Source organism: Vanellus vanellus (genome assembly GCF_965231255.1).
Source record: "Vanellus vanellus genome assembly, chromosome: 2".
Taxonomy (NCBI): Eukaryota; Metazoa; Chordata; class Aves; order Charadriiformes; family Charadriidae; genus Vanellus; species Vanellus vanellus.
This window is the reverse complement of record NC_138906.1, coordinates 15968175-15994557: the sequence shown is the minus strand read 5'-3', so window position 1 is coordinate 15994557 and position 26383 is coordinate 15968175. Positions and strand designations below refer to the sequence as shown.

General features: G+C 40.8%; 1 protein-coding gene across 3 annotated transcripts in view; it reads right to left on the bottom strand.

Annotated features, from left to right (window-relative positions):
* Positions 1 to 26383, bottom strand: part of PARD3 (par-3 family cell polarity regulator) — a 461313-nt gene that overhangs the window by 130945 nt on the left and 303985 nt on the right. For 2 of the 3 annotated variants that reach the window (XM_082480102.1, XM_082480103.1), the window contains exons 17-19: positions 26000 to 26044; positions 19361 to 19588; positions 13296 to 13512 (exon numbers count right to left, since the gene is read on the bottom strand). In XM_082480102.1, coding sequence (XP_082336228.1) covers positions 13296 to 13512; positions 19361 to 19588; positions 26000 to 26044 — 490 coding nt within the window. The remainder of the gene's footprint in view (positions 1 to 13295; positions 13513 to 19360; positions 19589 to 25999; positions 26045 to 26383) is intronic. The other variant, XM_082480104.1, reaches the window with a different exon arrangement.

Below are 26383 nucleotides of genomic sequence, written 5' to 3'. Positions count from 1 at the left end.
CATTATTGTTTCAAAATACAATGCTTCAAAATTGCAAATTATGTCTGGCTCAAGGGCTGATTATGAGAAATACTACCACTTCTGCCTCTGCGTGAATAACTCTGATAATAATGAGAGATTGATTGAGCTCCAAGAAGTCCAAATGATGAGAAGGGTCAATTTGAACATTTCTATTAGCTTCTTTTGTCAAATCTAACACTTTGCCAGGCCAGAGACAAATACTGCATCTGGTTACCATGATTTTTTCCAACCCTACAGAAGTACAATTTAGAAAATGGGTACTGGTCTAAAGGCAGACTTTATAAGAAATGCTAATGAAACATAAAAACCCACCCATTTTACTGGCACTCAGGAGAAGGCAAAAAAAAAAAAAAAAAAAAGGCAACAAGGAAAGTTGCGAGGGAAATCTGCTTCAACACTTTTGTGGCAGAAAAGGGAAAAAAAAAAACCCTCAGGAATATGAAGAGTTTTCATAACTGCATTTTACAACTGAAAGGCTCACTTGCGTATGTATGCGCATGGCATGCCTTATGTAAATGTGAGCTACAAACCGAAAATCACTAAAGATGCTCGCTAAGCACATGCAACAGGCAGGGAAACTAGGACTCAAATGTAATACGCCGGCCAGTTAGACCAGGAAATTGCAGTAAGATTATTCCGACAACTTAGTCTTGCAGCCTTGCAATTACACTGTATAAAATCAGCAAGGTTAACACAGACACACAAAAAGTTAATCAAACTACTGGCAGTTCATCCGGAACCTTCCAAAGATTAAAACTTCCCTACAGATCTCATTACCTAGAAATGTTAATAAGTCAGTCAGCACTTTTTCTGTCAATTACTGAAAATCTTTGTTGATACACATCTCCTAGAAAATAACCTCTGTAGGGTAAATTAAGCAATAGGTGATGACTCTATATCTTTAGCTTCATTCACATATTTACAGGTACAGAAGGTAGGGAAGGCACAGATGTTTTCCAGCAGAGGATGACAGACAACACTGTAGGATCTGTGGGACAAGACTAACCCAAATGTCATCAAAGCACAGGCGAGGGGTGCAGCCGTCGCCTTCTCCGAGGGAAGAGCAATTCCCCCGCTGAGCTGCAGCACCGAGCGCTGGTGGCTGTAGGTTACAGTTTAGTGTCTCCTGTCCCATTCTGGGTTCCACAGTGCCACCCTAAGTCTCTTTGGGGCTAAAAAAAATAACTTTAACTTAAAAAAAAAAATAAAATAGTGCCAATAGGATACTTTTACAAGGTGCTCTAGAGCTACATTGAATAGCCTTGAGCCTACATTGCCATAAAAAGAGAGGGCAAAAAATAACAAGTACGTTAGTTTGAAAGTTTGCTAGAAAGATAGGGCCGAAGTACAGGACCTAGCCCGAGCCAAGGCTCTGGTTAGTATACGTTAGTATGCCACTGCTGGCTTCACATGCCTCCGCCTACTCTATCAGCTGATATTCTGTCCCGCGGCACGAAAATTTAGTTTATGTACGCAGTATCTTCTGGGTGGAAAACCAAGAGCGAGACTTTGCACGGCGGCAGCAGCACCGGAACAAAGCATCTCCGGAGCGGAGGCAACAAGACTCGGGCGGATCGTCGCTGGGAAGTCAGTTTGGCAGCGGGTCCCCGCAGCAGCTGGCGCAGGGGTTTGCCCAGAGCTACCTGGAGCCCGGGAGACAGCCGGCATCCTGCAGCTGCCAGTGCCCAGAGCTGGAGCTGTCTTCACGGTAACTGCAGTGGAAATAACTATATCAACTGTGATTTACACCGCTGATTATTTCAGGGCCAAGCTGGGAGCTGAGATTTATTTCAGGTGGAAAAGGTGTACAAACCAGGACTTGCATGAGACTAATTACAGGCGAGAGATGTGGACTGGGGGGGGGGGGGGGGGGGGCGGTGTTTGGTTCCGACCACCATATGAATAAGCTCCTATGAATAAGCAGATCTCAGACCTGGACCAGCCCCCCCCACACTGACACACATTTTTGTTCTCATTTGTACAGGCTCAGGCACTATGAGAAGTGACTGACCGGGCCTACATTTATTTAGGAACCCAGACAGATGACGTTTAAAATAAACCCAATCTTGACATCAAAGATATCCAGCTCCTGAGATGTTCTTCTCCAAATAAGATCAGCTTTGCTCATGCTCGGTGCTGCACACAGTATACAGCAGTTATCACTGCCATCTTGATATTTCTTCTGAATATACAGCCTAAAATAAATCTTAAAAAAAAAAAAAAAACCCAACAAAAAAAAAAACAATGAAAATGGCACTGAGTCTCCACATTTTATTTATCTTACGCAAGCAGTTTTCTTCCTTTTGCAGTTATAAAAGGCAAACAGAATTAGCAACGTATTTCGAGCTCCACAGATGATATCGGGACTCCTAACAGTTACAGATGATAATACTGTTGTTATCATTACCTGCTCAGCAACATCAGAGAAAAGAAATACTTTAACTGTAACATTACACCTGAAACTCCTGCTTGTGGCAGCATGTTGTGCTCCGAATTTCAGGATTTTAGCGCTATGGGTTAAAGACAAAGATAGCATCTATAATAACACTGTGAAATATTTGAGATTTATTTGTAGTACGTTGCTGTTGAAATGTGTAATAGCAATTCAGCTTGCATTCTAAATACCACTGGCACACCTGGTGTTGAATATGCTAGAAGCACTTGCAATCGGTATAAAAATATACTACGTTCATTATTGTGGTACTCAAAAGTGCTGATACAGCTAAGATTCAAGATGAATATTTGTTATTAAATCCTCTTTTTTGAAACTTTTAGAGCTAATCCCTAAACTTTGTTTCTGATTACACATTTTCTTACTAAGTACCACCTATAACAGCATAGCAGAGAAAAGGGAATCTACATACATTTTCAGTCATCCATCCACCATCCATCCACCTTCAAACTAAACTCAACAGCAGCATCTGGAAGCTGTAGATAGCATATGTTTTTAGCACACAAATATTTCGTATTTCTACAACACAGGAAACACCGCAGGACATCAAAGCCCTTGGAGACCCTAGCATGGACAAGGTACGGTCCCGTTTTTAAAATGAGAAAACAGTTCCTCTTGAAAGCTTGAGCAGCTTGCCAAACTCCCAGGGCTTCCTGCATTGCAAGCACAAACAACGTAAGGACTAACTGCAGATTCCTTTGACAAAGCCAGGTCTACGAAGTTAATATATCTACGGAACTAGTTATTTCTAACAGAGCATTTCTCTTCCAGTGCAGCATTACCAACATATTTTCAACGTATAAAGCAAATACTTTAAAGCAGCCATATCCGTAGTATGCTATTGTATTTGTTGAAAATAGTTAAGACCACCAAGTAGTTCCATGAAACCATACTCTGTTATTTTTCCTTTTAGGGCTAGGGGCTACAAGACTAAAAATCCTGAAAAAAAGTGTTAACGTTTGTAGAAACTATGAATTTCTCTTCTGCAGAAGCAAACATTTCAAAATCCACTGTTAATCACTTCATCAGCTAGCGCAAACATACGCTGTAAAACTCGTTCATGAAGCGAATGCATCCCAGCAGGGTCTATTTTACAAACATCTACAGCCTTTCCTTGCACTCCCGCTTATTGTAAGTTGGCACAGAAGCAGTAAAAGTTAATATGCAGTGGAACACTACATTAACTACTGAAATGTTATTGCACATCAAAAAGGTTTACTGCTACTTTGCAAACATGCTTACCTGAGTGCCATAAAATACTGACATAATGAGTCAGATCTACTGCAGTGCATTGCAATCAGGTCTTCGCACTTGTAATGTAAAAGCAGCTCCTTGATACAAAAGTCATTCTACGCAACCTCGAAAAGACTTTTTTGTAGATGACGTACTGCAAATCTTGTTAGTATTTGGGAATTAGGCAAGTATACACTGAATCATCAGTAACCGGACAAATTTCTAAGAACAGAATATACACACCATTATTTTGTACTTAACACAAAGATGCCATCTCAAGAAATCCTCGAGCTGCAGATCATGGAAAGCCTGGAAGACAGACCTGGGAAGAACTGCTATGCTGTTACCCTGTTCTGGTACCTCACACTTGGCAGCTACTACTGACCACTGTCAGAGACACAGTATTGGGGTACAGCGACTTACTGGGTATCATTCAACTCGGTGTGACTACATTCTTATGTTCTTACATTAAACTCTTGAGAATCTACTGAACATGGAAGGAATTAAAAATAATACTTTCTCCCCCTCCAAAAGTAACATAAACCGCCTCCTTTTGTGACTGGCTGAACTACAAATGTCTGAGGTTTTACTTGTTATCTGTACTTTGACATGAAAGTGAAAAGTATCAGCCTTAATGCAACACAAATTTTAGGTTTTTAATTAAAAAACAGGTGTAGCATGAAATAATAGAAGGGAAGATATCTGTAAGACTATTCCACCTTCAGTTCCAAAGAAAATAACCACGGATCGTATCAGATGCTATTAGGCATCGTATCTGGCAGTCAAGCTTGGTACCCTAACAGTTGCCTGTCCAAGACAATTTGGAGTAAGACGCTTGGAAGCACAATAAAAATAACCTGTTTCTAGGTAACTTCGTCCTTACCACTCGGCATACAATGGGTGGCTCACGGTCACAAATGCATGCCTAGCTGTGTTATTTTCCTACATTCTTGGTGTTCAAGGAACTGTGGGGACAGTAAGTCCCTGAGGGTAGCCACATCTTACAGAAATCCTTTAAAATTTAAACTTTTTGGATTACCATCTTAGTGTACCTCCACATCTTTTTGCTTCATCAGAAGGATAAGTACACATTGATTGACTCAGATTTTTTTTTTGTACCAGTGATTATTCAGTGTATTTTGTTCCTATCTCCTCTTACCAAGGACAAAGACTTTTCACCAGGAGAGTGGTTAAGCACTGGAACAGGCTGCCGAGTCTCCATCCTTGGAGATATGTGAAACTCAACGGGGCATGACAGTCAGCAAGCTGATGAAACATTGAAGCTGGACTGCTGTGAGCGGGAATCAAAGCAAGCAGAGATCCCTTCCTGCCTGAATCACTCTAGGAGCGTAGTATTTTCAATATCTCTTCAGTTCCTCCTAATTCCATCTTTTTTCTCCTCCAGAAGTAGTCATCAACAGATTCGAAGTGGAGGAAATACTACTTGTATACCCCATTGGCATTGTTTCTATTATTTCCTTCTCTCTTATTCTTTCTACCAAACTTTTGTTCCTCTTGTTTTTCCCTGAAACAACTTAAAAGACTAAAGAAGCCCTCTGAATGCCTCATACCCACTAGTTTCTTACTGCATCCAGGGAAACACGAGGGCATGCCTTCTATGCGCTATTTTCTTACTACGTTCAGCAAAATGCAGGGGCTCACAGACTATTTCTAGTCTGGTATATTCTATTCCAGAAATCATACTGGCTTGTACTCATTTTGCCATTTTCACTGAAACGTTTTACACCTCTGTCTTTAATGACTATTTCTCTGCTCAACAGTCAGACACGTGGGAATCCTAACAGGAGACGTCAGCCTGCCAAAGCCCCGCAAATACAGATCGTTGCTCCCGAGAAGTGAAATGCAGTAGTAAGTTGGGGCTTTGCCTTTTAGAAAAGGATGAGCTGTCCCGCAGCTGCCAACTTAAGTACCTCAAGTAACTATGACTTAATAGCCTATGTCATCTTCAGCTATAAAAACATATTAAGTTGCATTAATTTACATCTAAGACAACATTCCTATTCCTGTTTCAAAAAGGATTTTCAAAAACATAATCTGCAGTATCCGCAATGTATACCGATGTACAGGTGCTATCAGGAGCAAATTAAATCTCCAAAGAACATTTCCAACAGATAATAAAACAAATGTCATTAATAGAGCTTTTCATCTAACAGATCCTTCACATCTCAAGACAGTATTTATTTACCACACTTTTCCAGGGACTAGCACACTGCCTAGTTAGTCTTCAATTATCACATCAGGTGGAGGAAAAAATCCTATTTCTATACGAGCTAAAACTGAAATTGACTTTGAATCTCTGAACTGTCAACAAATTCTTCTCTGAAAAGGCTGGCTTTGCAGAGATTATAAAGTAGGTGTCATCCTTGACACTTGCGTTCTATATTCATCCGGCAGGCCTGGAAGAGAAGCTCCGCAGAACGCCGGGCAGGATCGCGGAGGGCTCAGCTGTCACGCCGCCTGCCTCCCTCGCTTGCTTTGCAGGCAGAGACGGTGCTGTAGGTGTCAAAGGTTCTCTATTTAAACTCACTGACAAGCAAAGGAAGAATACTGGGAGAATATGTTAGCAGCCGCTACGAACTCATCTCTAGTAACAGGTCATCCCGACACTTATTTCTGGATGTTGGAAACAAAAGCCCCGATTCTATTCAAATTTAGAAAAAACCCACATGCGATATATCCCCATCAGATTTACACGTTCAAGATTTACCCTGGGAAAATCCAGTGTTAAGAATACATAGAGCAAAGCCCTGCTTTCCGTCAGAATGACAGACTAGAAAGCCACGTATGATTAAGAAGTTAATCTCTAGCTTCAAATCTCCCTCGCGCAATCGCATACTGCCGCTTTCTGTGTTTCGTTTACAAGTCACAGAGTTTACTAACCACTTAATGAAGCCGCATTCCTTAAACCCTTGACAGATTACGTGAAGTTGTTGGTTTAGAAACACCACCCATTCCCATTCCACCGCCCCCTGCCCCAATGACATCTTCGTCAATAACATGGTGTGTTTGGGGCTGCAGGCAATGAAACACACGGTTCCACGAAGCAACTGGTTCCACCAAGCAGCAGGAAACAGGACGGAGAAAAAGTGCAGAGAGGAAGGAAGGAGCACGGCTTGCCTTTCCAAAAAAGAAAAGAAAAGCTATTTTCAATCGCGCTTATCTCTTTCAGTCCCTTATTTACTTCTAATTGGAAAGAAGGAAGCGAAGAATATGAAAATGCTTTGAAAGACATTTATAAGAGTCCCGGGTAATTGTCTGCATCAAAGATGACAATTTGCTGCATGGCTGATTTCATTTGAAAGCCTCTTCTGATTCTGCGCATCCCAGGGGCTGGCTGAAACTTCGAAAACCGATCAGGACAAAGTAGCCCAGAGCAGCGCAGGACAAGAAGGTGCCATTAGCCGTATCCACCTTGTAGCAGGGACGAGGACTGGGCTGCTCCTCTGAACCTTGAAAAGGCATCACGCTTAGACCCCGCATCTAGGATCGAAGGGGGTCACCCATTTTCTAGCTGGTGGCAGAAGAAGGGAAGCAGATGTAGACTTAATGACAGTTGTGCCAGCTGGCTCATAGCAGTAGCAGGCAAAAACCGGAGCGCAAATGGCCGCAGATGCCATTTACCTGAGCAGCGACCCAGCTCAGCGTTGCTGATGAAAGTCTCAGCACAAGCGCCGCAAGCTGCCGGCGACGTTCTCAGACGAGCATTAGCAAACCCAGGCGCAATTCAGTGGGCGAGGAACGAGCTTCCACGTTTGAAATGATACAGCCGACAGGTGTTTAAGCAATAACCTCCTCCACTATATTCTAAGGCTCAAGATTCATGGTGTTTTGTGCCATCAGCAAAGCACAAAAGAAAAGAATTCCAACTTTCAGAGCTCGTTCCTATGTTTTCTATTAAGTCCGTACATCGGTAAGTGTCATTCACCAACACAAAGTCCCATTAGTCATGCTTCCAAAGAAAATGCCATTATTGCTGCTTCTTAAGCTACCCAATGATGAAAATCAGAGTACAGATTTTATTTGATCGAGTTCGAGGTATTTGCCAGTCCTGTTGATTAGGGTATAATTCGACAGTATTTTACACAACTCAGATACCTTTTTGTCATGTGCCTGCTTAAAAGTCTGAAGGTTGTTATTAGATGAAAGAGAAAGAAGGTAATTACTAAATCAATGGTATAACCCTTGTGATTTGCTTTTCATCTCCTCACAGACATTACGATGAGAAAACTCAAATGGAAACCAGAGTAGGCAATACAAGGAAGTCATGTCACAAGCAACAGTAATCCATGCAGGCTATTCTCCCAAATGCCCAGTCAGAGGTCTCAGACGGCTAATGTGGTTGAAATGTGTAATTCAAAGCTACAAATAACATGTTTATGAATCTGGACATGTCCAGTGCACCTTGGAAGCAGTTGGGGGTGGGGGGGTGGGAAGGGAAGAGACAACAGTATATCTGATTTCAGCTAAACAAGGTTGCAAACTAAATTACCTATTTCCTCTCACAGAACTGGAAAATACAACACTGCAAAGCTCCCAGTAATCATTTTAAATGTAATTAAATCTAATTAGGATTAGATTTTAATGGTAATCTGGGAATATTACGTTTGCATTGGCTATCCAGTGCGCTGATTTACCCACCTGTACGCTACAATAGTTAAGAGAGGAATTAAAGCTCAGTTACCATACATTACGACTTCACATTTCCATCAGCATTACAGGCCAGATCTTGAAATACACAGCCTCTGGTACTGAAAACAACTACGCACGCGATTACTTTTAAGCATACTGCCTTGTTCCACAAACTTCAACATACAGTGCTAATGTTGCCCATTGAAAAGTTATGTTTATGTGGGACTGAGGTATTAATCCCTACAGCAGAAAATTTACTTATTTCATATAACATACTTATCCACAGTTGTTTCAAATTACATTACAACCATCTCATAAGCAACCTCCAAAACCAATGCAGATACTTTCTTGCTTCAACTCAAGGTTAAGACACAATGTGTATATAATCCCCCATCTTCTGTTCTCCTCACCGGTTCCCCACGTAAACTCAAACATACCATTTGTATTTGCAAATCCATTTTTATCCGATCATATTGATGTCTACTTGTTTCAGCAGGTTTTTTATTATCGGGCCGTGACCGATAATAACCAGTCCCTCCAATATTTTCAGTAAGACGCGGCCAGATAGCTTGGCCTCCCTACTCCCTTCCTCCCTTCGGAAACCCAAAGCTGCTTTTTCTCCCTCCTTATTCTCAACATCTTGGTAGTTCAGTTTCTTCTAAAGATGTTATTCTTCAGATACATCCTCTCCTACGACTGACCACTTGCTGGACGTATTTTTTCTGTCATAAAACTCTCCAATTAGATTTCTCCTATACAAACTCCTCAGTAAAAGCGTGGCTGTCTACTTCCTTGCAAACAAGATAGATTCCCCCCAAAATGGGCATAATCACAGTAATGCCACTGTATTAAAGAACCCTGGTTCAGGGGTGACCGTAGAGGAAAATTATATATGGCTTGAGGAAGCTGGGGGAAGATGTGGAGCTACCACTTCATTTGCTTATCACCTGTTAGTGATAACCAGTCCAGTCACCCATCTAGAGACAACACCCGAGCCTGTACACTGGGCATAAGCATGAAGGAAGTGCAGGATCTTAAGTGAGCAGCTGCACCACAGCAGAGTGCCACTTCATCACCACCCAAAACCTGCAAATAAGAACATAACTCGGATCTCCCTATCTTATGCCCCGAGGGCGCCCACTTTCATAAATGAAAACAGCCTGTGCATGACAGGGTCAAGAGGGGAAAAGAAGGCGGCATATAGAATTTTTCTCTCTCGGGAGAGGAATGTCAAAGAAATGCACGACGTAGAAGCCCATAAAATTAATGTATCCCTCCTGGCACTAATTACAGGTGCGCTGTTTGAAACTGTGAAGCCTCTTTCTTTAAGGCAACACCACAATGACTTATTTATCAACTGATTGGTTTTGTCAGGTTGATTTTTATCAAGAAGCAAAATCTCTACTTAAACAAAATCAGACTCAGAAATGAGTAAACATATTTTAGATTGCACTTGAAGAAGCGTACAGATTTTTATAAGCTTCTGATGTCAAAACATATACCCAGTCAAGCCTTCTTAGTAGTGAAACACAAAAACTAGCAGAACTTTGTATCAGCTTCCCAAAAACTGTTTGTCTACGTGGGGCCACCCAGGCACCCCCTAAAGGCCAGCAATGGAGAAGGAACTGCGCAGCCCCTCATTCAGTACGTGATTACAGCCCCGCGACATGGCACGTGGTCCCACTGAAGGGATAAGAAAGACAGGAACGATGTGACTATTCAGGTAAAACAAATCCATTCAGGTGTAAGCAAACCTCTGCAGCACCCGCATCTCCTCCAATACAGCAATATTTTTGTTCAGCACTTCTCTAGGTTTTGCCCTATATTCATCTGTGAAGAGAAAGGGACTTCTCAGCCAAATGACAAATCTAAATAAATTATTCTGTTCTGCCCTGAGATGTCAATTTGAAAAAAGAAATACACACATGCTCGGACAGATTTATTTCACAGTGAGAAGGGTGAACTTTCAGGCTGTCCGCAGCCCAATGTCAGCGAAGGTCCTCTGGAAATAACGGGAGCTGTGCGTGTCAGAGCCACCCAGGCTGCACCCTGCCTTTTACGGTTCTCCTTCACAGTTAGGGCAATCCTATTTACTATGTTTGATAAGAGCAGTAAAACAATGGAAGCGTTTGAAAGATTTACTTGTGATCTTAACCCGCTACCTGAATCATCCCGGGATTTCTTGGAAATGATGACTACAAGCTGAAGGATAAATGTAACCCAGGGTTCTCTCGTAGGAGTTTCCATCTCACAGTACAGTTTAATGAAGATCCCAGTAGCAAATCCTAAGATTTTAACTGAAGGCAAGGAGACTTAATTTTTATATATCACACAGATTCCACTTTATGAGCTGCCAGTTTGCATATAGGCAATAAAAAGCCCCTTGGCTAAACACAGACATCGGAATAAAGCGTCAATTAACAGTAATTTCATCCCACAAGCGTTCTTGCCCATACAACCTAATGAAGAAAGATTATTTTAAGATAAGAGCACTGAAAAGGAAGGAAAACAGTGAAAAAGGAGAAAAGAAAAAGAACTACAAAGAAATCACAATGTTGCACAGAACCAAAACATCCAATTATGCTTTGATCGTGGCTTGAATTTTAAATGTTGCTGTCATCATTAGTTTCTATCGCACAACTTCTTTCAGTGATTACTTGATATCTACGATATATGTCAGATGTACAGAAAAACAAAGCATGTTATAGGCAGAAGTAGTAGCTTATCTTGCAGACATAATAAAGCCCATCTCTAAACCACGATTGAGAAGCCTGTCAACAAAGCAAATCAAGCACCGCGTGGAAATGAGGCATAATGCTTAATTCCTTCAATCAGCATTTTCCTGCTTGCCAGGAGCATCTCTCTTGGGTGGGCTGACAAGGTGCAAGCTAATTTACAGATCCAGGAGGAGTCAACTGCATCTGGATAGCATCGCTCCCACGTTAATTAAGAGGAGACTGAAAAGTAAAGTTCACTCAGAAATGGTAGCGAGAGAAAAAAAATAACTCAAGGAAACGTTGACTGTTATGAAGAGCAAACAACAAAGTGATCATCAGATCTTCCTATCGGTCAAATCACTGTTGTTTCCAGATTAAAGATTTCAGAAGTGTTATATCAAGCGTACACACAAGGTTACTTCCTATTTCGCTGGGAGCACCCGATTAAAAACGGTATTAATTTCCACTTTTGCACTCGTTTCCATCTAGAGCTTTCCAAGCTACACAGGAACACCAGACATTAGGCTCTAAGGCTGGAGGACAGAGAGAAGCTGCTGAGCCCCGCGCCCAGCCGGCTCTCTGGAACGTGAAGGCTCCTCTCTTTGGACGGGACCCTCTGCAAATCAACCCTTTGCCCGCATTCCAAAGCTTGCGAGATAAAGCAGCCACCTCACAGGTCCTCTGGGTACTGGGAATGTTACACAGGAGGAAACCAAGGAGATGCCCAAGCTATCAAGATGCTGAAAACACTTTCTGACTGAACTCAGGAGATAGCACTTACGGTACTTAGAGCCCACAGAATTTATCATGTATAACGCGCCTCAATTTCACCTGTCCTTTCTGCTGTATAAAAATGGCAAGACTGCAGAAAAGAACCAAGCAATATTTCATATCACCTACCTTCCGCCCTCCCCCAGCATGGGGTGCAACTCTCTGCTCCAGGCTTGAATTTAGGCAGGCAAACACCAGGAGGACCAGGGCATCCCCGTGGGACTTGCAGGCGACCAGGCTCAAGAGCTCCCCTCCCATCTGATGGGTGGAACTCTCTCCTATGACTCTTTTGGTGTTCTGTAGCATATGCTGTCTAGCAACCTGATACTATTTTGTGTTTTCTAAACACATTTTCTAACTAATATTTTCTAATTAACTACTTTTTTCCGAATTAACTAATATTTTCCAATTAACTAGTTTTTCCATTAAGTTTGCGACATGATTCACAGACACAGAACAACTCTCAAGAACCTACGCAGTTACAACCTAGGTTCGAATAATGTTTTACAGGATAAAGAAGGTGACAGGATGAAAGTTAACTGGAGCTCCACTTACATGTTTTCAGAGCAGAATCACTGCTAATAAATCTTTAAAATAATACTGGTATCTCACTTCAAAATTAAATAATTAATCACTGCATATACAAAAGAAAACAAATACTGCCTTAATATTGTTTTTTCTGGGAAATATATTTATTTACTCTAGCTAGCTAAAAGAAAGACTGATTTTCTTGCTCTCACCCTTTCCCACAAGTGATCAAAGGTGTTTGTCATGTTTCACCGTTTACCCAGAACAGCAGGGCGTCCCTCAGCAGTCTGCTCCTTTCAGATCACTTATGTCTGCTGGAGAGACGACCTCTTTCAAAAAAGCTCCCTGCTCAGTAAAAATCAGGTCTTTCACTGACCCTTTCTCCAGACTGGGGGTTCTCAGAGCACACAACCTTATTTAGATCCTGTTTTCCTTGAGAGGAGCACGCTGTTTTTCAATCTCAAACTGATTCATCTCTTTCGCATCATGCCTCCACCAGAGCAACAGTCTTAATAGTAAAGCAAAGAAAAACATTCATTTGGCAGCACATAAGCTTTGGGTACAGTATTAGGAACAGCACAGTTTAAGAAAAAACCAAAAGCCAAAATTGTTTGACCTGTCAAAGGATATGTGCACTATTTAGACATCACCAAAGACTCTTTCCAAGACCAAGCAGTTTGCTGCTTAAAACCACTTTTTCCTTTGCAGCCCTTTTAGTCTTCCAGCCATCTCCTCTTCATTCTGAGCTGCTTCCCTTCCATGACACCACCCAGAGGCTCAAAAATCGAGAAATCAGCCTATACACATCATGTATATTTGTACAGTGAAATATGGCCTCAGCAAACAGACACAACATAAATGAATAACTAAAAGACGAAATTTCTTTTTATAACTCACTCTACATTTGATTGCAAAGCACCTACCTGAACATGTCTCCTAAGCCTTTCAGCATTCCTTTCTTTGCCTTAATTTTATCCTTCTCTTTGTCCCGATCTTTCTTCTTTTCCTTTCCAGCCTTTTTTCTGTCTCCTTTATCTTGGCTTCCATTCATCTGTCTCTCCAACGAGTGGGACGGCTGGTCACTTGCTGTGGACACAGATTCTCTACCAGATCTTGAGCTCTCCTCTGTGTCTTCCTCCACTGAAAGCACATGTTAAGAAACATCAGTGGGATAAGAACATACGACAAGGGCAGGCTTTTTGGTATATTGCATAACGTATTTTGAGGCAGGATATATGCACAACCACAAAATAATCTTTTTTTTTTTTTTTTTTTTCCAAAATCAGTATCTGCTCACGTTGGGGTTTCCCAGAATGTTCTTTTGTACTAATTAACTCCCAAAATCAGGGAATTCACCTTTGCAGGACACTCTGCAAAACACGGTTCGTGCTTTGTGGATACTCTGACTAATGTATGGATTAATAAGAGGATTAGCAAAGTAATGTTAATTGGTCTGTTTTGTTTCAGTATCTAAATCAGTTGAGGGAAGCTTTAGAAATATCTGCAGGAAGAAACAACAGCAGTGCAGCACGCCCTGTCAGTAAATTCTTCGTAATACTCTCATAAAAATATGAAAGACATTAAGGACTGTTAACCCTCAATACAAGCCTTAATAGACTTTTTCTTCCATGGCAAGTAACATAATGGTTTTGCCACACTACTTCATTTCCTGAAGCCATTTAAAACACATCATGCACCGTGACTTTTATTCTTGGCTGAGATGGGGCAGCCTGGGAGGGTCGGGTGGGGAGATTCCATCCAGCGGAACAAGTAAAATCCTTTAAGGGCAGATAACATGTACCTCCTCTGTTTCTAATCCAAGACCAAGACTCCCAGAATCCTAAAGTATACCCAAGGTTAGACTTAACAGAACACGTCTTTCAGAAAGTCTGAAAGAAAAATGACCAAGAAACAACCCACTCAAAAAAGGAAAATTCCTCCAGTAGCTTAGTGAGAAAGAAATGAAACAGTTCAAGCTCATGGGTCAGAATCCTGCAACCATTTTGCCTTAAAGCCGAGTCCAAAAATTGCACTGCATGGCTGGTGAAACTGTGACCTTCTAGGAGCTCTAACATTTTATATCATCCCATTCTGAGCAGGGCTACACCATCTCCCAATTTTCCAACAGACAGCACAAAGCAGCAATTAGGATCACAGATGCATACTTTGCACTGCCTCCTGTAGCTCGAATGAATACAAAGGCTCCAAACAACTTTTGGCAGTAGAAGTCGAAAAATACAGTTTTGCTTTATATATACAGTCTATGGAAAGAAATTTTTTTGTGTACTCAATAAGATTTGGAAATGGCCACAGCTTATAGAAGGAAAAAATCATTTTTCAGTTTAGCATATGTTTACGGCTTCTTACTGTTAAGCCTAATAATAATGTTTCTAGACCTCAGTGACTCTTCTGCAGCCAACAGAAGTGTGTTAATTCTTTAGAAATTTCTCAGACATAGACTACTGTAGAATATAAACTTGCTTTTCTTTGTCATCATTCATATTCACCTTAGAAGTAATCCATTGTACATGAAAAGTATACAAGTCACTGACTGAAAGCCATTCAATATTGTCTCTTCTCTCTCAGATACTTGCCAGCAAAATACTGTTTATTCATTAATATTACAATACACGGACCTGTCCAATAGACTTAGTACTTATTCACTGAGTATCCCAAGTTTTCTATAAATATTCTCCAACCCTGGAAGATCACATAAACATATTTCAAGAAAAACATACCAAGACAGATAAATCTCGACATTAATAACTACTTTTGAATCTCAACTAGTACTCAAGTACAAACCACCAGGAAAAAAAGGGCGGAGGGGGGAAGGACAGGTCTCAGCATTTCATGTTAACTTATCTTCAGGACCACTCTGAGTTAAGCAGGTGATACAGCTTCTCAATCGTAGGCACAGTTTTAATATTTGGATAATTGTATTTCAGAAAATTAATAGGCCTGTCCTGTGCCCGTCTCTGTACTAGCTGTACTTGTACTTTTTTTGGTCACAGTGTTTCTTAGTCAGTGTCTGGAATGATATTTAGTTATTATTAAAAGAGTAGTGGAAAACCACTTTGGAATAGAAATGCTAATTTTTTGCATGTTAATTTATAGCTACAATCTGTTCCAGTTAAAACCAACTAGACATTTAAAAGATTGTACTTGCAAACGAACATAATTAGTAAAAAAGAATTGCATTAAATTTCTGACAAATTTTGAAGTCAAACATTTACTTGGTACTCCATTGCTAGAATTTTAAAGATGAATCGGTTTTGACCTATGGTTGTTCATACTCATGTAACAATACATTAAATTAATCCTAAATACGTATTAAGTGTACTGTGCTATGCCGAGTTGCTGAACAACTCGGCATTAACAATGCTTCCTCTTATTTTTTCTTTTGTGTATTCTATGGAGATAATATTGCCTCCTTTCCACACTTGTGCTGCAATAAATATTCTTCTATCATACACAGTTTCTTGCAATTAACTCCATAGCTTAGACTGAGCCCTGTGAACTGGGACGCCTTTCTCCTGGAGTAGACACTGGTGTCTGTGCTGCAGTAAATAGATCTCCAGTTTTCTTAAAAGGACTCAACATGAAGAAACTTGTTTCACTTTTATGCAGCACAGTTATTCTGCAATTAACATACACCTAATTACTAGTGTTTAGAACAAATGCAAATGCTGCTCAATTAAAATTCAAGCCCAGCCTTGAAATGAAACTTCTAATTTTTGCTAAGTTGCAGTAATGACATTAGGTTACTGCAAAACGCAGAACGCGTTTGTTTTGGTGCTGTTATTTCCTTCCTTCCCGGCAACCTCCTGCCTCCCTATTCAGGATGCTGAAGCCAAAAAACTAAATTGGAGTATACTTTAAACATCAATTAAACCTGAAAACTAGTGTCATTTCATGAACCACACTGTACTATGGAGAACTACACAAACAGGTATTATGAAGCTATTCTCCTAATTAGGCCATAAAATGGAAAAGATGCACATGAGGAATCAAAGCTCCTTAATGTGAAGCTATTTTGCCACTAAGCTTCTAGGCCTCTTGTTGTGATATTTAATACAGCCCTAGATTCTAGCAATTAAGATTCAGCAAAAGATTAGAAAGCTTTGTCAATCTCTCCCAATCCAAATGCCTTGTTCTCATTCAAGACGCTAAAGATAAACATTTTGCTTCCAGTCAGCTATTTCAAGTATTAAGGAAACAAAAAAAAAAAAAAAAAAAAAAGGCAGAAAAAAAAAACGATCTGTAAAAGCCGAACACCCACACCTTTCCACAAATGTTACTTCTTTACAGCCATTAAAACTCACACACATCTTCTCAAATACTTTTTAAAATGGTACCCCAGAACTGGTCACTGCTATCTGATTTTCATCCTGCGTTTAGTAATTTAATATCATGTTTTTCCAAGGGCAGCAAGTACATCCAGAAGAGAGTCAGCCCTATTGCCACACATACTACCTATATTTTTATAGCTTTTGTATATGGGGTGATGACATGTTAAGAATTCCTCTATACAATATATTGCAGTGCTGTTATTTGCTACTCCAAAGAGGGTCACTGGCTGGAAGAAAGAAGCACTCTCAGCGCTGAAACACTTGGAGGAGAAAGGGGAAAAAATTCAAGTGAGACAAATGGATCCAACCTCAAGGGCATCAGCAAATTGACCACCAACATGTTTGCCTGGGTTTTATAATGAGAGAAAGCCACATTTTAATTTCAAACAATTATGGAATAATTAAATACAATTAAAAAAAACTTAGGCAATGTCATTATGGCAGCAGTGAGGCATTAGTTACGTTAGGACCAGATTGTTAAATTAACTTCTACGTATTCATATGTGCCCAGGCTTTGTCCAGCTGAAGACACCATTTGGTAAATTCTCTGGAACCTGAGGCCACATATAATTTACACAAAGTGGTGCAGACTGCAGTGCTTTTAGTTTTAACACAGCTACAGACATGTTTTCAGAAAGACAGACCTGAGGACCTAGCGTTTTATGCTGCTCCCATACGGAGCTGGGCCGGCATACGGCTGGGCCAGCTCTTAAGCTCCCACAGCCACCGTGAGAAAGAGAAGACCTCCAGGGCTGAATTCCGCCCAACCAACTTACTGTAGTTGCTTTGCTACCCAGCTACTTCTATTCACGTGGCACTGCAAATTTCTGGATTACTACTTAGATGTTTTATTATAATACATGGAAGGTATTAAACCACAAGTAACGCAACAGAACGCGCGGTTCTACGCACGTAGCTTGGTCACACTTTGCCCAGACCTTCTTTAGCATGTGAGATTTGAGAACAGCCTCACTCTTGCTCTCCCATGACACCGAGGTGGCTCCTGGTCCACCAGGGCTAGACGACGTCATCCACACAGAGAGATGAGGGCAAAGACTCACCGCATGGCGTTTCGATTTCAGCCAGAAGGTTTTGTCTGGTTTCCGCTACTCCCATGCAAAGGACACAAAAGCCATCAAATGCTTCCTTGCTACTCTCTATGCATTGCATCAACAAGCTCAAAACCCCTTACAGTATTATCGTAAACCTATACTCACCTAGAAAGTGTTTCGTGACAACAGTTTTGCTGTATTTTTGGCCAAATGAAGTTAAACCGTCTGTAACTTCTAGATAAGCCTTTGATACCTGATGCCTCAAAACAGGATACTACTATCGGCGGGCTTGGACCAAACAAGGCCTTCTAGAAAAACATGGTCTTACGTCCCAAAAGACCACAGGCGTGCAGTCTGGGAGAATGATCAGGATCACTACACATTTTCTCATACCTATTCTTCTACTGGCCAGAAATAGATTGACAGCCAGCAGCACCAGACCAGCATTTAGCCTCACTGCGGCGTGAAATTGCTAGGTGTTGGAAAAGCGAAGCAGAATTAATTCCCTCCATAACTACCTTTGAGAAAAGTGACTGGCAAAATGACCTCCCTTTCAGCCTCAGAACACTTTTAGAAACAGGCAGATTTAAAAAAAAAAAAAAAAAAACAAAAAAACCAAAGAGTTTTGAAAAAATAAGCGTGATTACACAAGTAGCTTATGAAAGAACACCAAGGAATGAAGCTTATGAAATAGACTTTCTGAAACTAAAAAAATTTAAAAAGAACGGAGAGTGAAAAAATCTCTTTTCAAGCCTTTTTTGTTAGCGTTCAGGCTAAACATTTTACTACTTCAACCTTCCCACCACCATCTTCATTCACAAACTTCTAACTAGCTCTAGGTTTATTGAAAAAAATTCTGCTGGTGTGTGACAAGTTGAAAGTAGTGCAACATGAAGGTTAAAAATTCAATGATTTTAATACAACCCTTGATTGAGGTAATTTACCATTCATACTATTTTCATTCAATACAAGTTGTCATTTTACCAGCCCATTCTTACATAGTTCAATAATGATAAGGTTAGCTTTGAAGTGATTCTTTTATGTTAATGACATTCTCCACATGTTGGGTCATACTTCGGGTTAAAGAACTGAAAATGTAAATGAATGCCCATTAGGGTGGGTAATAGCTGATCATTAACTTTATATTTTATTAGATCTGCCAGCCTTACTCACTCTAATTAAAGGACAGTGATTTCTTTTCCCCCCCCAGACACTACAAATGTACTCTTTCAAAGTTAGATGCGCATATTTTTGTAACATAAATTCAGTGGGGTTTTTGTCTTTCTGCATATTTTTTTCTAGCTTACATTAGTAAATTAATTAGCTGTCTTACAGAAAATTTTCATAGTAATTTAAGTAAACACATTCCTAATAATCTTATTTCCTTATTTTAGAAAGGAAGAAAGCCACAGAGTGTTGCAATCTGTTAACGCATATGAAGGGATAAAGCCTGAAAAAAAATTGATGAAAAGAAGTTAGTTCTATTCTTTAGAAATCCTAAAATTATCTCCCACTACTTCTAATCACTTTCTAAAGGAATTAGCCTATGTTGTTAGCATTCTTTATGTACAGCAATAGTTTACTTACAAGTTTCCATGCCTTCATCATCATCATCTGCTACAGGTTTATCGTATGATTTGTCTATGGCAGCTCTGAAGCTCTCATTGCAGCCTCGTCCTCGGATAATTCGCGGGCGCGGGCGGTGGAAGGGAATATCACCATTCAGAGTCACCTCAGCAACGGCTGTCTGCAGGCTTTCTAACGAGCTGGATTTCTTCAGACCTAATGAAGGCCCCACATCTCTGGTTGGGGAACCTTAGCGATTTAGAGGGGGGGGAAAGGTAATTAGAATTAGTATTGAGAACTGCATGCTTGATTATGCATATCCATCCTGAAAGTCTTTGGGGACACACTTCACATTATTCACATCATCTCTCAATAATCTGTAGGGAATTCTCTGCAGATTTGTTGGTCTCGGAAGCGAATGAGTATGTCAAGCCATAGTCAACAAAACCAACAACGTTAGCAACGTCTGGCTTTTCGAATCAGTGAAGAGAGACCAACATCCATTATTATTATTTTAACAATTTGAACGATAAAGTAATCGTGGGGCTTTAAAAATACAGCTCATAAAACCAGCAGAGATAAATATCTTCCGGCATCAAACAAAGCTATTAATTATTTTTGTTTTGAGCAGCAAGTTTTATCTATACTAGCAACCGATGAACGGAGAGCGGATTACGGGCATGAATCCTACTGCGTTTAGAGCAACGGTCTTGCAAAGCAGTCTGACTTCTGGCTTCAAGGAACACGCTGTTTGCTTTTAATTGAGTTTTAAAGACTTGCATCAAATTGCTAACAATTTCATAATGAAATGCTCCTGAGAAATACCAGTTGACTCGCCGGGATTTTGTGAAGTTGTTTAAAAATATGCGTGGAAAGGACCCAACCAGTCAGGCAACACCAGTTATCCAGCTGGAAAAGAAACGCATCGCTGGCAGTCCCCAGGTTGATGTTTGGGCAGCACAAGAGCTGGGGCTGAGGGCAGCTCTCGGCGCTGCAGCGTGGCCGGAGGTGTGCCAAGAAAGCCCCAGAGAGTATTCTGCAAAAGCATGTCCTCATCTGGACTTTTCTTCTCGGGTTTGTGGACTAAATGTCCGGGCTCTGGTTTCAGACACGCAGAGTCACAGTGTAAATCAGCCGACAATCGCTCAGTTAGATCCCATGGTATTGTTAAAACTGTGAGAGATCTTTCAGGGGGAAAACAATCACTGCATTTAACTGCAGTTATTTTATTCAAAAGCGCAGTATAGCCTTGGCCAGACTTTCCGTAGGATTTGTGGCTGCAGAGAAAGATGAGGTGGGACATCAACATCGTCATCGTTGCTACATTTCCTGAAGTTAGGAGACCAGAGCCTTCACCTAGAAGATGGAAACCCACTTTTTCTCTACCCAAAGGGAGCAGAACAGAGAAGGGTGTTGTGGCACTACAGCAGTCCCAAGTGGTGGGTTGTTACTCTGTTGATATCACTGAGAGAGGCACCGAAAGCTAAACTGGAAAGCCAGCCAGCACTGAGACAGAGCCAAGAACCGAACCCTCAGGAATATCAACCAATGAGCAATACATTTGTAACCGAGGTCTGGTGTGAATAATGCGATAAAGGGAAACGATCTTTCAAAAGTGTTTATCTCAGAATAATACAAAGCTCTGGAGTTGACCCCTATTCCGGTAGATATTAGGAGGGAGAAGAGAGAGAGCATCTGTCACTGTTCTTTAACAAAGGTATGTGAAGTTACCTTACATTGGGGAAAACTGCTACTACCTTCTAAACCCAGCTTCTTTCACTGTTCAGTATTGGGTGGGGAGGAAGGGGGTTGCTGGACCTACAGAAGGGATGCAGAATAGTAGCATGGCCGGTCTGCTCCGTGTCGTTTGCTAACTTCTTGGTGTGACATGGGGCAAGGCAGCAAACCCTTCCATTTTTCTCTCGGCTATTAAAAGTCTGAGCAATTAAGTTAAACTGAAATCCTTCAGATCAAACGCATTCAAACAGCAGCCGTCAAACCATTCCCCTTCAGCTGCCCTACTGATAAGATGAACTTGTAAATAGAAACAAACAAACAAACAAAAAAATCCTCTTCCGCAGGTCTACACAGCTCCCGCAGTTTGGTTCCCCCAGTGGTCTGGAGTCCTGCTGTTTGGACCCCCAGCCAGAAGCAAACCCGCCCCAACAAATGAGAAACCTTATCTTGATGAACTCACATCTCCGAGAAGATGCCACCCCCACTCACAGCCCCCACTCGTCGGAGGGCTGAGGGCCGCGAGGATGGTGGGGGCACAGTGCAGCTGCTGGGGTGGACAAGAGCAGCCAGCTGGGACAAGGGGGGCTCACGGCTTCCCAGCTGGGCGAACAAACCGCAGTCCGGGTTCCCCAAACTTCTGAACACCGGCTGAAGTCTAAGGCAAGTATTTTTACATAACGCTCTCTTTACCGAGTGAAAGGAATGCAAGTTAGACAGTGCCCTATAAAACTCTCCACCTTCTAGCATATGCCAAAATCTGCTATTCCTCCACTAACGCCCGCAGTGCACAAGAAGTTAGACTTTGTTTTTTACTTTTTGAGATTGTATCTTTTTAAAAACAGTCCGTGAGACGGGAAAAATGAATGCAACGTTTTGAAAGAAAAAAAAGAGGAAACAGGACAATCATATATAAACCAACTGTTTGACAGATTCAATTTCATATACAAAAGGGAAGGGTATCCTCTTACACGGCAACTTACTGTAAACTTCCTTATTTCAGATTCTGCTTTGCAATCTTCTAAATGAAGTACTCGTATATCTTTCCCTAATTACCGAGTGGCTCTTTTTGTAAACAGTAATTATAAAGAAGGCATTTATGTACCCATTTATGTTCATAAAGGGCATTAAAAAAATTCCGTTTCCTGCCACCCAGTACACATCTCTGTGAGAACGGTATTTATGCAAGTTGTGCTTTCCCAAAGGAAAAGCTAGATGGGATATGACCTAATGTTCCTCGAGTACTGTAAAACTAATAATGGATTACAGAAATGATAGGAATATTTATTGAACTTGGGTGGCCACGAACACAAACGCGGACAGGTTGCAGAACCTGAACGAGGGAAATGTCCTTTCGCAAGCAATTTAAGCACTGTGATCATAAAGCTATGTATATTTTAATACCTTCACTATCTTCTATGGCCACTTCATAGCAAGTCTACTATTTTCCAAATATATCTTTAAGCCTCCCTGTAAATTGAGTGAGTTCAGAATTTATTACTAGAATTCACCAGCCAGAAAGTGAGTTGTTTACCCATAATCCGGTGAGAAACAGCAAACTTTCTTTAAAATGGATTCTGTTTAAAATTTATGAGTCACATCAAAACCTTGTTTTCTAAATACAAAAATGTCAGCATTTTCTTCCAGCCTTTACAGCGCTGGTGGTAATCATCAGAAACGTTATCTGCTCAGAACGAGTTCTACTTCAATTTTGACACCAGAATTTAAAGTAGAAAAAAAGAAGAGAAAAAGGCACATCTACCTAAAGCATCTTTATATGACTGAGGGATGAAAGGGAGTCTTTTATCATTTTTTAAAATTTGAAGTTTATCAAAATTTGCCTTTCCAACAATTTCCTTAACAAATATCCTTTGAGGTGGATTCATCCCTCGGTACCAGAGCAGTTCTCCCACTGCGACTGCCACGGTGCGCGCAGCCTCCCGGCACGTTCTGCTTCCAGGCTCAGCCGGCCGGCCGGGCTCTACGCGCCGCACACCCCCATCCATCTCTCGAGGGCTCTGGAGGATGCTCAGCCCAGCCTGCCGAGCACAGCCCCTGCCCACCACGCATGCATCACCACTCCCTACGTCCCCAGCTGGCCAGCCCTTGGGGACATCAGCCAAGCCTTGCCCTCCAGGCCATGCAACCACCCTCTTACTCATGCAGGACCGCGCCGGCGCTGTGTGCATCTGCTCTCACCCGGCACCGCCAGCCCCCACCGCATAACCTCTCAGCGCATACAGGTCCAGCGAGACATTTAACGCACACGGATCACAGGAAGCCTACGCGCTGCTCCCTGCTCCAGGCCCTTTGTTTCTCCCTTGCGCTGATGCTGTTTAACAACTCGTTGTGCTCCCACTTCCCTCACGTTAAGTGTTCATACAGTGCCACGAATCCGCTTGGGCAATTTGCAAAGGCAAAAAGCGCGGTGTCAAAGGATAGGTGATGTTTCCTTCGGTGTTTCCTTCAATGACTATTTTTAAAGGCTATAAAGTCAATTTTTCACCTGCGCTTTCTTTTAAATGAAGACTTTGTTTCTTTCTGAAACTTTGTATTTATTAACTCTCAGGCTAAATGCTACCAGCAGCTGGTGTCAAAAACGTCCCTCTCTTTGATTAAAACAGCTTTGCAAAGGTACAAAGTCTACTTTCTAAACACTTTCTTAAAGGACGTTAGCAGTGAGTATATTTATTTACTAACATCCGCTCCATTAGATTTGATAAATTCTTCCATTTCTTGTTCAATTCATACAATAGAAGTGTGACATTTTGGCTGGGGAGGACAGGGGAGGAATAGGGGAAGCAACTGCATCAAAAATAGCTTAGTTTTGATTCCATTTCATAAAACATTTTATTTTTACACCGTGCTTTTAAAATAAATAAATAAACAATTTAAATACATTTTCTGTGATTTTTTGTCTTTCCATTTTCATTTTCACAATGCGTACGTGGAAAAATAACCAGCTGGAACTATAGTATGTCTGGGACTCAATAAATGAGCCATGCTCAATTGCTACTGAATATACTCCTAACCTCTAGGCTGAACTGTAAACACGGCAAGGATTAGGCACTTCAAGTGAACTATAGAAAGAAAAATAATTAAAAATCTATTGTAGTAACTAGGGCTGGTGAGTTCTACACTCTCCTTTTCAGCCAATACTATTAAGTCCAACTTTGACTGTAACAGAGTTTGTTTTTATTTTTTCTAAAGTAAATATATGCTGAAGTTTTCTGGCTTCCAGAGTTCATTAAAACATAGTTCACCACACACTTGAAGCATTTTTTTTCTTAGAACCAGACGATTTTTAAGCCAAACTACAGTAAGTGGTTTGTTTAGCAACCACATCCATCTTCAGGAAGGGGAGAAATCCAGTGTTTGCATACAAAACCTGCTTAAAAGCACACTGGATAAATTTTAAAAAAAGTACAGTAAAAGGTGTTTTTCCTTTTTTCCAGCCACTCAGCTTGCTGCGCACAAAATATGTAACTGCTTAGTCCAGATGGTCACGGTCACGCTCTTTCACCCAAATTGTCTGACTTGTCTCTTTTTTGGAATTCATTCCAGGTGTTATACAGAGAGAAAAATCTACACTCTGGTTAATACCACCCTCTATTAATACCACCAAAAGCACTATGCACTTTTAAACCTAAGCATCATGTTTTCCTAAAACGCAGGTTTTACACCATTCTAATCACATCCCATCCAAGTAGGCAGGATAATAAGAAAAGGAGAAATAATTTACAATAATTTTGAGTTTGATCTGTGACTCCTTTTTATGTGAATAATTTTAAGGGGTGAAGGTGATCCTAAGCACTGATTCTTACCAAAACCATTAATACAATTCATACATTCACACTCCGATGGCTTTAATCCTTCAAAACATTCATACATTTTAATTTTGTGTACTCATTCTCAAGTTGTAAAGCTGCTAGTCTGTGGCCATATTCTGCAACATTTTAAGAGCTAGAAGTTTTAGGTGTTTAAATAAAAATTATAATTTTATCACTGGATTACTTACAGCTTTTCAGTATTCCTACTCATGTTGTAAAGTGTGGTTAAGCGGAGACACAGTTGTGAATTATTAATTGTAAATTCTGCATGGAATGTCCTACTCCCCAAATCATGCTAAAATAAATAATATTTGGGGGTTAAAAAGGTGAATTGTTCCTAATTAGAGCTAAGTAATGTTGTGGTGTCCTCTGGATCTAGCCTAATTAAAATAGCATTCCAAAGGTCAAAAGCTAACTTATATTAATAAATCATAAAGGTTCGTAATTGCAGCTGGTGCATTATTTTAATTACTAATAAAAAATATGCTTTGAAAGCTATTCCTCATTATCATTGTGTGAAACGTTACAATTGATGGTATGTGGAAAAGATTCTATTTACATATTCTTTTGTTCTGTTACGATGCTCGGGTTTCAGCTCCAAAGGCAAATCAACTTGCGCTAATAATCTCCAAGTCAACTCACAACACGTATCTGATGACCACTTCAGGCAAAGGCAGAAGTTTGCTAATTAAAATAATTATTTCCAAGCGCTGCGTTAGCAGTGTAATAGCCAAACATTCGACTCTTCTCCATCGTCTCTCTGTACGTTAGACTTCGGAGCCAGGAGGAGATTTTTCAAGATTTTTTTGAAAGGGCAAAAAACCCAAACAACTGTGAATATTTATGAGTTCAAGGTGTAGCAACAGGTGGCTCCCTGCAGTCACACGTATGACCTGCTTGAACACACCACCCCAGATACTTATCTCCACAGAGCATTTTCTTTTTCTGTACGACTTGATTATTCACAACAATAGAAAGCAGCCATGCAAGTACTGGAATATTCATGTTTCCATGCAATTTGACTGGCAGTTCTGTAATTGTGGTAAGCTGCTTTGACCAAGGTTTCTATAGCAACAGCCTTACTGTCAGTTCTTACCTGTTTTCTGGTCATCCATTGTACTGAGCTTAGTCTCGTCAGCTACTGTTAAAAGGTAAATGTATAACGGTTAGCCCAGTTAGTGCCCATGCCCCACATGCATCCAACATTCCTTCTGTTTTGCATATCGTTTTTCAAGTTAGGGGACCTTAGCAATGTCATACTTCATGCAAATAAACTGCAACAGTAAGCAAACATCCCGGGTAGGAATGGCAGCAAACTAGTAACCTTCATGCAATGTCAGTCGTGTTCACGTCACAGGCAGGTACGGTATGTTATTGACACGTTAGCACATCACAACTAGTCAAGACACGTCAATACCACCAACCTTACCGTCCCCTGAGGAAACTGGTGAATCGGGGATTGTAGTTAAGAGATTCACAA